The 15,565-nt window shown below is 35.5% G+C and overlaps 1 protein-coding gene across 14 annotated transcripts in view; it reads left to right on the top strand.

Moving 5' to 3' along the window:
• The window catches only part of MYCBP2 (MYC binding protein 2), a gene marked incomplete at its 5' end in the record, with an annotated part of 179,777 nt that overhangs the window by 144,840 nt on the left and 19,372 nt on the right, over window positions 1-15,565 (top strand). For all 14 annotated transcript variants that reach the window (XM_082277904.1, XM_082277912.1, XM_082277909.1 and 11 more), the window contains 11 exons: window positions 3,790-5,433; window positions 6,328-6,497; window positions 7,270-7,514; window positions 8,193-8,360; window positions 10,043-10,200; window positions 10,614-10,813; window positions 11,095-11,244; window positions 12,435-12,595; window positions 13,230-13,386; window positions 14,022-14,246; window positions 14,859-14,924. In XM_082277904.1, coding sequence (XP_082134030.1) covers window positions 3,790-5,433; window positions 6,328-6,497; window positions 7,270-7,514; window positions 8,193-8,360; window positions 10,043-10,200; window positions 10,614-10,813; window positions 11,095-11,244; window positions 12,435-12,595; window positions 13,230-13,386; window positions 14,022-14,246; window positions 14,859-14,924 — 3,344 coding nt within the window. The remainder of the gene's footprint in view (window positions 1-3,789; window positions 5,434-6,327; window positions 6,498-7,269; window positions 7,515-8,192; window positions 8,361-10,042; window positions 10,201-10,613; window positions 10,814-11,094; window positions 11,245-12,434; window positions 12,596-13,229; window positions 13,387-14,021; window positions 14,247-14,858; window positions 14,925-15,565) is intronic.

Below are 15,565 nucleotides of genomic sequence, written 5' to 3'. Positions count from 1 at the left end.
GTGTATCTAAAACAGAGTGTCTTCTACCATACACATTTTCTTTACAATTATTACTTCAGTAAGACTTTTACCTTTCTTTTTTCCAAAGCAAGGAATAGGAATTAGAATTAAAACCAGAAAAAAGTAGCAAAATTAGAAAAATAAAATGATAGACTGAAACAAAAAGTCCCTATTATTTCTCTCCAAGTTTCATTGTTGTAGAGCTGTACTTCTGTCAGATTTGGTGTCTGTAGACTCTACTGAAATTATCTTGGATGACATCAGAATTTTTCTTAAGTCAAAATTTAAGAGCTGATACAGATGTTTTTTCATGTATGTACTGTTGACACTCATCTACTGCTAGTTATGTCTCTTGTACTGAGGAGCTCCACACTCCGTAAGTGAAGTTTTTTAAAACATTACTTTATTGAGGTGCAATCACTTTTGAAAACAGAGGGGTTTGATGTGTTTAATATATTTTTTTTTTCATTCTTTCTGGTGATTAATGAGACTCCAACACAAATTTTTAGATGTTCTCTGTCACAAAAGAATGTGTAAATTGATCACCTGGAAGGCCATATGGAAGTTCTAAATAATTAGTCACAGAATTTACAGATTAAATGTTAACATTCCAAATCCAGGTTCAGTTCAAAGCTAGACACTGCTGGTTTTTGTAATAAACCATAAATCTCATCAGCTAGCCCCCATATATTACACTTTTAGAGCCTAGAAACTAATAGTGAAATCACAGCATTTTTAGATCAAGGAAGCTGATCTACTGCGTTCCACTACGAACTACTGTCATTTAAAACTAATGTAGGAATCTAAACACTGAATTCAGAATTATGTAACAAAGAAGATGCATATCATTTGAAATGCTTGTTTTTATCTTTGCTGCTTTTCCATTGAATATGTGCTGCTTCTGTGCAACTGTTTTCCACTGTAGAAACTCCATCCTGCTGCCTTGCTTCTCGTGAGCGTATTTACAAAACTAGTGATGTAGCTGGGCCTGCCTCTGCTATTTCATCTCTCTCTCACAAACTGAAGGGTGGGTATGCATGCCAACATAGCAAGGTTATTCAGATTTTTTTACCTGCAAAATGTTTTGGGTTTGTTTTTTTTCTCCTTCCATTCATTTTCATTTCATTCATGTAATAAAAGAATGTTTTGAAAGCGAATGTTCAAGTTTGGTATTTGTTGGGAGCTCATCTGATGTAATCATTCAGTGTTGCCTTCCTGAGTTGCAGCAATTCCATGATACACAATCTAGCTGTCCCTTCTTTGCAAACAGGAAAGTGACTGTTAATTGAATTACACCTGTTTTCAAACAATAGGCAAAAGAAGTATGTAAGAAGAAACGGGAAACAAAATCTGGGATTTTTTTGCTTGCAGACAAAGAAGCTTGCTATATTATGTGGTTTTTCCTTTGGGAGATGTTTCTTTTTGTGCTGATACCCTAGAATGCTAATTAGGATTATTTACCTGTATATGTGCAAATCCAAACCTTTGGATTTTTTGAAAAACAAGATACTTTTTTGTTGTTGGAAGCTGCTTTTAGGCTATACCATTCATAAGCAGTTTTGTTCTGGATTGTTTTCCTCATTGGTATTTGCTAATCGTTCATGTACTTTAAATCTGATGCTTTGCTGAATGGCTTGAAGTGTTCTATGTCCTCTAAAATGATTGTCGTGTTTTCACTTTTCTTTTCTCTTTTATGAGAGGCATTCTGTAAAAGTTTCTATCTGAAGTATTTTCTCATCTGGAAGACCTTAAATTAATCTTTTCATTTGTTTCTGGGAAAAATGTGTATATGAGTAATTCCAATTTGCATTTCAGAATTAATCTGTCACAAAATAAGCATCTCAAAATAGCTCATCAGTAAAAATGGTGAATAACTAAGCTGGCGTGGTTCAAATGCTTGGACTGATACTTCAGAAACTTCTTTGTTTTTTCTTTTAGCAAGAAGAGTAATTTTATAAACCACAATGTACCATGTTATTTCTTGCCTTCCTATTCCATCTCCCCTCTCCAAGTGAAAAACAATTATAGAACTCATAAGAAAAAAGAATAGGCTAGACTCTCGAAATTGATTAGGTTGATAAATACTTGAGATATTTGCATTATATTCTACTGCTTACATTTGATGTATTATTTCTGAATATAGAAAAGTATGAACTTTTCTATAAAAAGAAAAACTTTTCTAAAGTATGAACTTCTGCCATGTCTTGAGAAAGCAGGAGAGTATCCTAACCTTTAAGCTTGTTAAATATTCCAGTATTTACCTTCACTTTTTCCTGTTGTTGTTCATTTTATTGTAAGATGGTTAAATATGGAAATAGCAAAATAATACTATTTTTGTAACATGAGGAAGCATCTGGGTTGCTGAATTTTGCTCAAAATTTTTCTGTTTTTTTTTTTTTTTAATACTGTGAGAGATAGTAGTAGGAACAAATTGCATCTATATATTTTCTAGCATAGGGATAAGGGTTTGTGACTGAGAACTGCGAGAAGTTGCTTCAGATCCCATAATGCAGAAGAAAGTAAACACTGATTTCACAGCTTCTAATATTTAAGGTACTAGATAAAAGGTGATGTCTGTCCTGTTCCCATTAGAAATCAAGGCCTGAATTTGCAAATGTTCTCTGATTAATTGAAAATTTATTTTTCAACAAATAATTGCTTTTCCAGAATTTGCCCAGACAAGTGCAAGCAACCTTTTAATATCTAGAAAAGTAAAATATTCCTAAGTACTGTGTCCTCATTCTGCAGGCATTACTAGGGAAACACTTTCCGTATTTAATTAGTGAAAACCCACCCAAATCAGAAGGCTTTTAACTCAACTCAAGATTTTGCAGTGTTAGGATTTATGGAGGGACAGCTGTATTAACTGCTGCATTGCTTACCAGTAATTTCCATATTGCTTGAATTAATTTTCAAAATACCATTCTACAAGAGAGACTTGGCTCACAGAGGTATTAGAGGCAGATTGCCTTAGTAAGCTACTTTTTGCATATCGTTGTTTTGGATGTATTTTGTAGTAAACTACCTGTAGTTCTTACAGCTCTGTAGATTAATAGATGTACAAAGTCAATGTGCATAGGAACAATAAATTAGTGCATCAAAGTAAGAGGACATCACTGACCAGAGTTGGCCATTTAACTTAGAGGTTGAAAAAAGTGGGTTTGTTGTTTTGGGGGGAGTTTAAAATGTTGTGGTAGCAGAACATGGGTAGATTGTGGTCTTAAGAAAGTAGACTCCTCAGATTATCAATTTGAGTAGTTTTGAGCGCATTTGCAAGCCTCTTGCCCAATTTGCCTTATTAACAGTGTTTACTTCCTACAATTCCTGACTTTTGAGCCTTAAAGAAAATAAATTTAGCCATACATTTGATCTCTGTGCAAGTCTTCTCTTGCAGTCAGCCTGTCACAGGTTGAGATGATAGATAAATAGTCCCTGGTTTCTGTTGCAACTGTGGTAAACTTAGTTAACTCCTGCAATCTTGCCTAAGGATGGAAATTGCGCTTCTTTTACTGGTGTTTTGTAGAAAGAGTGAACGCTCCTTTTGATACCTCCACAGCAGTGTTTTCTCTGTAAAATCTTCCTAACATTTGTTTCTGTGTATCCTTGGGAAAAGAAATATATTGAAAGTATTCTAGGGGGAAAGAGATACCTTCATGTTTCCTTTCATGTTGATGTGAACTGAAGCATGTGTTTGATCTTTATCTTGTGTTCGGGTCTTTAGTCCTTGTTTTGTATTATTAAAGGTGTCACTGTCAACATGTAACAATTCAATTATAAAATATTACACAGGTGACCGAATGAATTTCACAGGAGCTGCTAGACCGATTTCTCCAGCAGGAAAATCAGACATGTCATCAAAACACCGAGCTGACTGCAGGTCACCCAAGCTTGATGTGCGAATGAACAGAGCTGCTGCCGAGCAGAAGAAACCCAGAAATACTGACAGCTTATCAGCCAGTGAGTGTCTGATGCTGAAATCAGATGCTGCAAAGTTGCGGTCAGACTCACACAGCAGGTCTTTGTCGCCAAATCATAACACTTTGCAAACACTAAAAACTGATGGAAGAACAACTCCTGGTCTGAGAGCTGAATCTCCAGGGCCAGGAACTCGGTCATCCTCTCCAAAGACAAAGACACTTACAGGCGTTAGATCTGGTGCTAGTTCTCCACGATCCGCATCACCCAATGACAAAACTCTACCTCAGAAAGCTTCATCCCCTGTAAAAACAAAGCTTGATCCTCCTCGAGAACGCTCCAAATCAGATTCTTACACATTAGATCCAGACACCCTTCGCAAAAAGAAAGTGCCACTAACAGAACCCTTAAGGGGGAGGTCCACTTCACCCAAACCAAAAATTATTGCAAAAGATGGAAAACCTGTATCAGAACCTGAAAATAGAGCTCCTTCCCCTCATGTCGTACAAGAAAATCTTCACAGTGAGGTGGTTGAAGTCTGTACTTCAAGTACTTTAAAGACTGACAGCATTACAGATACCACCTGTGAAGACAACACTGAATTCAGAAGTCTGGATGATGGTTCTAATAAAGTTCATTTCAGCATTGGAAAAGCACCACTGAAGGATGAGCAAGACATGAGAGCATCTCCAAAAGTGAGCCGTAAATGTGCTGGCAGGCACACAAGACCCAAAAAGGAAAAATCCAACTTCCTTTTCAAAGGAGATGGATCAAAGCCCATAGAGCCTGCCAAGCAAGCAATGTCACCTTCTGTTGCAGAATGTGCTCGAGCTGTATTTGCCGCATTTCTTTGGCACGAAGGAATAGTTCATGATGCTATGGCATGCTCATCTTTTTTGAAGTTTAATCCAGAACTGTCCAAGGAGCATGCACCCATACGAAGCAGTCTTACCCAACAACCTGCAGAGGAAAAAGAAACCAAGTTGAAAAATAGACATTCATTGGAAATATCATCTGCTCTTAACATGTTCAACATCTCACCTCATGGACCAGATATATCTAAAATGGGTAGCATCAATAAAAACAAAGTCCTCTCAATGTTGAAAGAACCACCTCTGCATGAAAAGTGTGAGGATGGAAAAACTGAAACTACCTCCTTTGAAACATCCAGTCATCACACAATAAAATCCAAGTCTCCTCTTCCATTAACGCTGCAGCACTTAGTAGCTTTCTGGGAAGATATTTCTTTAGCAACTATTAAAGCAGCTTCCCAAAACATGATTTTTCCAAGTCCTGGTTCTTGTGCAGTGTTAAAGAAGAAGGAAAGTGACAAAGACAACAAGAAAGCTAAAAAGGAGAAAAAGAAAAAAGAAAAGGTTGAGACTAGGCCAAGGGGAAATCTTTTTGGTGAGATGGCCCAGCTTGCAGTGGGAGGACCTGAAAAAGACACCATCTGCGAGTTGTGTGGAGAATCCCATCCATATCCAGTGACTTACCACATGAGACAAGCTCATCCAGGTAAGTCTCCATATTTTTAATTCCCATGTCAGTCCATAAAGTATATTTCACACACGTTTTCTGGTATTAGTTACTGCTATGAAAATGTATCAGGCTATCCTTTCTATTATATGCACTAAATTAAAAGTTATACTTGCATACAGATTATTTGCACATCTTTGTGTATAATTTTAAGTAGTTATGGATCTAAAGTTTCAAAGTTGTTTGAAACAAGGTCACAATAATGCTCTGACTTTACAGTAGCTGTTCAGAAACATGCCATTTTTTACACTTTAGGATTTGAAACTGTGCTGAGAAAATGGAAAATAAAAAAAATTGGATTGATCAGTTAGAGTTTCTACATTGCCAGAAGTTTTCTGTTACTGTTCTACTGTCAAGAGTAGAAAACTTCTGTCTGCTGTGTCAGTACTGGGTATCAGTGACTTAATTTTTTTGGTGTACTTGTTGGTATGTACTTCTTTTAGTTCTGTGTGCAAAGTTAAAGTCCTGAATCTTTCTGAGGAACTCTAATCAGCAAAAGAATGCACTCCATTCCCTCTTAAGCTTTGTTAGCTAGGAGGCAAGGTTTTTACGTTTGTTTAATTACAGATATTGTTGGCTAACTTACAATCCTGACCTTACCATCACGTAGCTGTCTGAATAGGGAGCTGTTCATGCTTTGGACAAGTTCATTATAAAAACTTGAAAACTACAATGCATTTGGATTCTTTGAACACTGGTGGGAAACATGGGCAAGAACCTTGTTTTGTAACCAGTTCAGACATACAGAAAAGTAGAAAATTAGGCCGGGAAAAGCATTTCCCTTTCTCCCCTCATCCCTCTCTTACAGCAATAAATAATAGAATAAGAATCCTCCTTTTGAAATAACTAGTTCTCACCTTTCCCCTGATGTAGGTTGTGGCCGCTATGCAGGTGGCCAAGGTTACAACAGCATTGGGCACTTCTGTGGAGGATGGGCTGGGAATTGTGGCGATGGCGGCATTGGAGGGAGCACGTGGTATTTGGTGTGCGACCGATGCAGGGAAAAGTATCTCCGTGAAAAGCAAGCAGCAGCAAGAGAGAAGGTATTTTCAGCTCCTATGTTTAGCTGTCTATCTGCTTAATAGTGCTGTGTTCACAACTTGAAAAGAAGGGCTAGTTTAAGGTACTTGGAATTTCATAATTTGGAAAGTTTTGGATTATCCTCTTATTCTCATTGATAGGTTTAAGATAATAAAATAGAAACTTTGCTGGCTTCTGACTGGATTTCTTCTCTTCAGATGATAGTGTTCTCAAATTTGTAAAGTAATTTCATTTTTTATCCCAATATAACCACAGGATTGAATGTAATAATTAATTATTTTAAGTATCTGTCAGTTTATTTAACTTTGAATGGTTTTATTTGTTTGCTAAAATGAGTGCTGTTTTAACTCCATGTTTATAGTTTCTTTAATGATCCTAATAATCTCGATCATTGGATACAAGATACCACTAGAGCAGTTTTTAATGGGAATAGCACAAAAGGTTTTTTCTTATATTGGTTTTCAAGGACTAACTTCAAATTCTTGCTTAAAGTATGCAAATATATTGATGTTTTAAGGTAAGCAGAACAATGCTATTTTAACTTTATTTTTTAAACTAAACTTTTTGATACTTTTTGCATGCGAAATTAATCCTGAGGCAAATGTCAAAACTCTGAACTGTTTATTAAATGTTTGCAAAGGTAGGACAGTAATAGAAATGTGTTTTGTCATAGAAGGTATTTTACAACCAGTAGAATTAAGCAGCTGTAGTATAAGCTAAGTTGTCAGATTTTCCTGTGGTGAATTCAATTATACCTTATTTAAATTTATCTAGATTAAACAGTCTAGGAGAAAACCAATGCAAGTTAAGACACCTCGTGCCTTGCCAACTATGGAAGCTCATCAAGTGATTAAAGCCAATGCACTGTATTTACTGTCGCTGAGTAGTGCTGCGGAGCCCAGTATCCTCTGCTACCACCCTGCAAAAGCATTCCAGTCTCAACTTCCCAGTCTCAAAGAAGGAATTTCTGAAGACTTTCCCATTAAGATGCCATGTCTCTATCTACAGACATTGGCAAGGTAACGAAAGGAAGTGTGTGAATATTGATTTTAACACTCATCTATGTATAGTATTGGATAAATGTGTGTGTAAACTAAACTAAAACTTACAAAGAAAAATACATCTTTTCCTAATTCTTTATGATTCTTTTTCTTCTATCTGTTTTGATCTGTGATCTTGTTCAATTTTTTAGATTGTATTTTCTCCTAGAGTCAGATATGCCCTAAGTAGCTTTCAGGTGCTAAATATTTTATAACAGTTCTGTTTCTGTCCAAAGAATTCAGAACTTCCAAAAGAGTTTAACTTAGTATGTTAGTAGCAGACATATGTGCTACTTCTTTCATGGCTGAAAATAGTAAGAAAGAAACCAGAAGAGTTGTTCTTTCTTGGTGTTTCTAAGTAAATTTCACTGTAGTGTCTCGTGTTTATGTTGGGTAGACGTTTGGACCTAAGATACATTCTGGGAATACCTAATGAAAATACTAAAAGATAGAAGAGGGTGATCCCCACTCCCTGTTGGTCGAAAATGCCACTGTATTTTCCATGAACGCTTTAAAGTCACAACCAGCTTAAAAGTATTAATAAGTGAAGAGTAAACAAATAGCATTGGCTGATGAAGTGTATTGGCAAATGACTTGTGTGTGTGTTTCAGCAATTTTTAATCTTTAATCCTAATTTAAAAATCTAATTTGGTGTAGGCATCATCATGAAAATTTTGTTGGGTACCAGGATGACAACCTCTTCCAGGATGAGATGAGATACTTGCGCTCAACTTCAGTGCCTGCACCGTACATCTCTGTTACTCCTGATGCAAGCCCTAATGTCTTTGAAGAGCCAGAGAGTAACATGAAATCTATGCCCCCAAGGTACTTCCTTGTAATTCTAGGTACTACATACAAATGTTAAAGTAGTAGCATAACACCAATTTAAAAAAAGGAAAAAAAAGGAAAACATTGCTGCAGTTAAGAAGCTAAAGTATCGCGTCAGTCTCAGAAATGGCAGCATAAAAGCCAAAAGCATATGAAGCTGTAGTTAGGAAATTTTCAGTGAATCATCGAGTATCAGGTATATTTTCAATTGTTAGCAGTAGAATGTGTTTGAATATGTAAATATGCAAGGAATATACAAATCAGAACTTAAACTTTTTACTGTACTTCCAACCAATTACTTCTCTCTAGAAAGAGAGGTTTGGGTTTACAACCCAAATATGAAAAAATTTTGTTCAGTTGATAAGGGCTCTTAGCATACAGGGAAATTTATCCATAGCCTCTACTTCAGGCCTGCTTATTTCCCCATAGAGACAATTTTTCCAGAATCTACGGAACTGAAGAAGTGATCTAAAGATCTATAATACAAGGACTAACTGTTGCAAACTCCTTGAAAATGTAGCAGGTTTTTTTGACTGTACGTCTATTCTTTATCACAACTGATTGAGTGCAGATTAATGGCCTTTTTGAAAGGAAGTAGCTGGTGTTCTCCTTTCAGGATTTCCTTCAGAAGGGAAATTTGAACAGGAGGAAATTTCATTACCTTACACTTTTCAAAGCAGATGTTCCTGCTTTGTTCTGTGGGACATAAAAATGTCACTGAAGAAATGGCAATGCTATCTAGGACCAAGAGTGCTAGATGGTTTCTGTCAGGTTAAGCCACCTTCTTATCTCCTTAACTTTACTGTGATCTAATTCAAGCAGGTATAAAAATTTTTGTTTCCCCAGGGAAAAAATGGCTTTTTAATAATAGTCCAGAATCTACTTAGATGCTCAGTGTTTTCAGATGTCAGTGATTCCTCATATTATAGTGAGGATGTAATGAAGAGAAAATTTGCTTTTAATTTGTTTTTATTTCAATTTGTTGTATTTCATACTGACTGCACAAATAGTTTATTGGAATACTACAGTCTATAATGTAGTCTTTTCAGAAATAGAACTTTTCTAACAAAACTCCTTAAGAGTGCATCATATTGGTATATTCCTTTATTAAAACTGTGGACACCATGGTCTCCTGAGGCCTATAGGGACAGCATAAGCTGGGAGTCCTTCTGCAGACTGTAAGAAGTCCACTGAAGGTAAGGAGTAAAACATGTCAGAGGTATAGCTGTAGCAATTCAAATTTGACTTTAAGGCTAATGATGTTAGAAACTATTACTTTACATAAAGTTCTAAATTTCAGTTGGCTTGCATATTAAAAATTCACTTCATAGATGTTTTCATATGCATTCTCAGAGAAGAAGTTTGGTCTGAAACTTCAATTTAGGCATGATCTGAATGTGTGTATCTCTCTAAAAGAAATACCTAAATTGTTGGAAGTCATCGTGTCCATCATTACATTTGTTTATAAAGCACTTGCATGCTTTTTCACCATGTGTAATTCTAATATGTGCTCTTTCTTTTCCAGCATTTAACAGTTATTAGGTACATAAGACAAAGTTTCATGCAGTAGTAACATTGTGATTATGAAGTGCATGTATCCTTATTATTTATTGGTGTATAATTCATATGTACTCTATATATTTGTTAATGGGTGTATTACTTCACTGATTTCTTCGTAGTTTGGAAACGAGTCCAATAACAGATACAGATCTTGCAAAGCGCACAGTCTTTCAGAGATCATACTCAGTTGTTGCATCAGAATATGACAAGCAGCACTCAATTTTGCCAGCACGTGTAAAGGCAATCCCCAGGAGACGAGTCAACAGCGGAGATGCGGGTAAGAGCACAGACATCAGAAGCAGGGAAAAACTATTCAAGGATTTGCAATTCTTCTTGGAAACTGTAGACAAATATATCTTTTATAAATGTATCTAGTGACTTTTTAGTTATAAAACAAACTAATTGTAAACATTAGGTGTTTGTTAATTGGCACGGAATTAGCTCAAGATTGGCTTAGGATTTACTGTAATTCTGAAATGTGTGGTGAATCTTCTGTGCCTGATTTAAAAGCGAAGGTGTTTTCTTTCTCAGTTGAAGCATCATTTTTCCATATTGCTTTTTTAATGCAATTTTCTCTCATAAAAAAGAATCAATTCTAAAAGTGCTTTATTGCTTTTCATTTTTACTGTGGCTATGAAATTGAAATGGACAAGGAATCTAATGCATCCATATTTTTATGCTTTTGAATAGAAGTGGGGTCCTCTCTCCTGAGACATCCATCTCCTGAACTTTCTCGGTTAATCTCCGCCCACAGCTCTCTTTCCAAAGGAGAGAGAAATTTCCAGTGGCCAGTATTGGCATTTGTAATCCAACATCATGATCTGGAAGGACTTGAAATAGCAATGAAACAAGCCTTACGGAAATCTGCTTGCCGAGTCTTTGCCATGGAGGTATTAATGTACTGATGGATCTTGTATGATTAAAATAAGATGGTTGTAAATTCTGTCTTGGAACTTTTTTTTTAAGATTATGCTATGTTCCCTGTAATATAATTGTCATTTTAATAAGCTGTTATAGCTACAGAGCAGTGACATCTTACTTGAAGACCTTTGCGTTATCATTTGCCTGTCCAAACCATTAGTGCACCTCCTTAACATAAATGGTTTAGGAAATGGTTTTACTCCAGAGTTGCTTAACCAGTTGGTAACTCCTTGTATGTAATCTGTTTTAGGCTTTCAACTGGCTTCTGTGTAATGTCATTCAAACAACTTCTCTTCATGATATTTTATGGCATTTTGTGGCTTCCCTGACTCCTGCACCTGTAGAGCCTGAAGAAGAAGAGGATGAAGAAAATAAATCAAATAAAGAAAATGCAGAACAAGTAAGTGAGGTTCTGCACTCCTTTTCATCTCTGCTGGTTTTGTAGGCAAATTAGAAATATTTTTATGGGCAAAAAAGATTCCTTAATCCTCTCACTGTGAAACAAAACCTTAAATTGTAGTTGAACTCATTTTGTAGACATAGATTAATTTTTCTTCTAAATCATGAGATTCTGTGTGCTAATGAATTACATGGTCTTTTAATGCATTATTTTTGAGTATTCGTGGAAAATAAGAAAGCAAAAAAGCACACACACATTGCTAATCCATTAAAAAAATTGTCAGTTTGCTTTTTATTCTTCCTTAGCCCTGCAAAGAGAAGAGAGAAAAAATATTTTTTAAAGAAACTTTGTGGTTTATTTTACTCTATTTCAGTGTTCTAAGAAAAGTCCATAGTTAATAATGAAAATGCATAGTTAATTTACGTACTGCTGTGTATGTGTGTATATATAAATAAGTAATTACGTGCACTAGGTATACTTAATTTAGTGATTTGAGAAAAATCTGTAGTTAGTTCTGAAAATGTAGCATGTAAAATAGTATAGTCTAACATATCACACATCCAAAAGATACCTTCATACAACCTCTTCTAGACTTAGCTCTGATTTAAAACCTTATGTCCACAAAGAACAGCTCAAAAAAATCATGCTAGTGCTGTTAATAAGTCAGGGTAATCTTCTATCACTTGAAATCTAATTCAGTTTTGAAATGAGATGGTCTGAAAGTAGTCTTTTCAGCAGTGTAACCTGGTACACTGCTTTTCCAGGTACTGACACACCTTAACTAAGAATTACTACTTTCACATCTAATGAAATGCAGCAACTGATAACACTAGCTTAGCTATCAAGTTTGCTATGGCTGGATTTTGCTGCTCAGACAACGTTGGTTTCAACAGCTGGAGTATGTTATTTATTTCTGGCTTGTTTCTTTGTTTTCAAATTATTGCAGTGTAATGTTTCACATGTTTAAATGATGAAATATGTGTGGCAGTATACAATATACTTCCCAAGTTCCCTGTTTGAGGGTTAAGTGTAACTTAATGTAAAAATCCTTTGACAGGAGCTGCGTCAAGTTCACATTCATTGTTAGATTGTTGCAGTTACTCTTAAAGCAAATAGCATAAATGTTTTTGTTTACTTAACCTTTTTCTCTCAAAGTCTGTTAATAACATACAAATTGCTTTGCACTGTAGGAAAAAGATACAAGAGTGTGTGAACACCCTCTGTCAGATATAGTGATTGCTGGGGAAGCAGCTCACCCCTTACCCCACACTTTCCATCGCCTTCTTCAGACAATCTCTGATCTTATGATGTCTCTTCCCAGTGGTAGTGCATTACAGCAAATGGCCTTAAGGTAAGCACAAATCAAGAAAATTCTTGAAAAGGCTGGAAATGTTGTAGAATTACAGTTAAAAGATTTTGCAGTGTAAGTAGGATGCTTGAAAACTTTGTTCGAGAAGGAGCACGTCTATCCTTACCACCAGGAAAGAGATACATAGAAGACACAGATACCTGTTTATACATATAAATAATAACCTAAAAAACTTTGTTGAGAGAAGTGTACTTGCTTTTAAATTCTATACTGTGTCCACTGTGAAAAAGAAAACATCTTACAGAATAATATGGTAGGATCTGCATGTATGTGCATGGCAGTGTAGTGCCTTCTGCTCAGAAATCTGTCACCTGGATGGTACCTTTAAACTTTGAGACTTTTTCTGTGTGTCTGTCTCAAAGACACAAAATGAATAATAATGGTTTGTTATTATATATTATAATTATATTATTAATTTACTATTAAAATTCTAAGAAAAGTTTATTCCTGCTTTCCTCAAAATGGTGCACTAAAAGCACTTGAGATCCTGCAAATTTTGAAGTTAAATGTTTATAGAAAATATTTTGAGAAGCAAAAACGTATTTAATATTTTCATTGGTAAGTTGTGTCTTTTAACAGCAGTCAAAATTTCAAAGTCCTCTAAATGTGTTTTCAGGTGCTGGAGTCTTAAATTCAAACAATCTGATCACCAGTTTCTGCACCAGAGCAATGTTTTCCATCATATCAACAACATTTTGTCTAAATCTGATGATGGAGATAGTGAAGAGAGTTTTAGTATCAGTGTTCAGTCTGGTTTTGAAGTCATGAATCAGGCAAGTATTATAGCTCTGCCTCAGAAGCAGAGATCATTTGTGAACAGTCTGTACTTCCAATGATGATTCTCTTTAAATTATAAGTTTCCTTATTGCAATGCCGTATTTTCTCAAACATATCTCAGTTTGGGATCTTGTTCCTACTATTTAGGCTCTCATATTTAGCTTCAGAGGTTTAAGTGTTGACCATTAGCCTGTATATCACTCAAACCTAAATTTTGGAGCAGTGCTTCAAAGTGCTTGTTTGCAACTGAAGTTTTTGGGGAATGTTTTGGAGTCCGTTGTGTCATGGAATTAGTTAACTTTTTAAATATTGTGTACTTCCAGTTCTTCTTTACATACATCTTTTTCCTTCTGTTATTCCAAGAAGCATGAATTAATACTTCTTTTTAATGTTTTTGAAGTGTTTTCTTCCATTTATTTATATATTTAGGCATTTGCTAATATATTCAGCTCCTAGCTATTAATATGTCCTTTGGTTTAAAGGACTGAATAATTTGAATCAACAAAGCACAAATTTCTTGGAGAGCCCCTTCCTCAAAACAGAAATGCCTGTGTGGTTTTAAAAATTGTAAATCATGCCTGTATTTGGGCTTACTCTCAAGTATTTTAAATATTTCCATTTGTTTTTGCAGGAACTGTGTATAGTGGTTTGTCTGAAAGACCTAACCAGCATTGTTGACATTAAAACATCAAGCCGACCTGCCATGATTGGTAGTTTAACAGATGGGTCTACAGAAACGTTCTGGGAGTCAGGAGATGAGGACAAAAACAAAACTAAAAACATCACAATTAATTGTGTTAAAGGAATCAATGCACGTTACGTTTGTGTTCATGTAGACAATTCCAGAGATCTTGGGGTAAGAAGAATATAAAACTGTCTCTCACTGAAGGTGTATACTCCCAAGCTGTATGTGTTTATCAATCTAGAAGTGCTGTTTTCTTTGTCAATTGGTAAATTCTAGTTCAGAAGTTCATGTTTCAAAGTAAAGTTTCTAAATCCAGTGACATAGAAAGCAGAAGATGTTATAATTAAACCAGTCTGTCTGAATTTGCAGTCACTTAAAACTGAAACTGGGAAACTTAATTCTCACTGATGTGTTCAATTTCAGATGCATTTTCAGTCATTTAATTGTTTTAAGTTACTTTTCTTGCTCATCGTGTTTGCAGAAGCATTGGAAGAAGGAGCTTCCATAAAATCCGAATTTTCTAAACTTTCTATGGACTTCTTAATTGATCTGTACAGTAATTGAATGTTACAAATATATCAGTAATTCAACCACAGCTTTTAATACAAAGAGCAGACTGTTTTAGAGAGCTGTATTTTGGAATTCTTTGTCATTGCTTTACATCACTCTTTTTTGTAATGAAGCAACTTTTCTCTTTTATGTATGTACTCTCTTAATACAGAAGTAGTAGTCAGAACTGTCTCAGTTGAAGTGTTTCATTCTTATTTTGCTTGTCTGTTGCAGAACAAAGTGACCTCCATGACCTTCCTAACTGGCAAGGCAGTAGAAGATCTCTGCAGAATAAAGCAGGTAAACATTTTAAGAGTTGACATAGAAAAATTGCTGTCATTTTTTGTGCACATATCAGAGATTTTTCTAAGCAAATAGTTTCCATTTCTTATGGTAGATAAATTACTTTGCAAATATCAGGCACCGTAATAAGCCTTGGAAAATATTGTGTTATTAATGACAGAATTCAGTCGTGTGTACTGACTATTGAGCAAGCTTTTACTTTTCTACTGAAACAGAACAGGGTTATGTAAAATTTTCCTTAGATTAATTTAGTTTTAATTACTATATGGTAACTTATCCTTTGAGCTGTAGAAGGTTTCCAAAAAGGACTCCCAGAACACAGGAACTGATTCAGCTTTGCTCCCTCTTTGCTCTGACACTTCTCCAACAGCTTTTTTACCCTCCAGCACACCCACATACTGTATCCTGTCTCATGGTATTAAAAAAAAGTTAGCCTTGTCTGCTGCAGCACAGTTCAATGCAGACACTGAGAATTAGTGTAGAAATGGGAAAGAACAAATATTAGCTTGATTATAAATGAGCCTGTGGATAGGAGAGAGGGCTGCCTTGGCTCAGGTTTCTCTGAGTGATGATGTGAGGCACTGCACCCTATCAATCCTTGGTTTCCAGTAGTGACATTGCAGTTTCATATGAAATAC

The sequence above is a fragment of the Coloeus monedula genome (assembly GCF_965178545.1).
Source record: "Coloeus monedula genome assembly, chromosome: 3".
In the NCBI taxonomy this organism is placed as follows: domain Eukaryota; kingdom Metazoa; phylum Chordata; class Aves; order Passeriformes; family Corvidae; genus Coloeus; species Coloeus monedula.
Note: the sequence above shows the minus strand (reverse complement) of the source record. Positions and strands in the feature narration are given on the sequence as shown.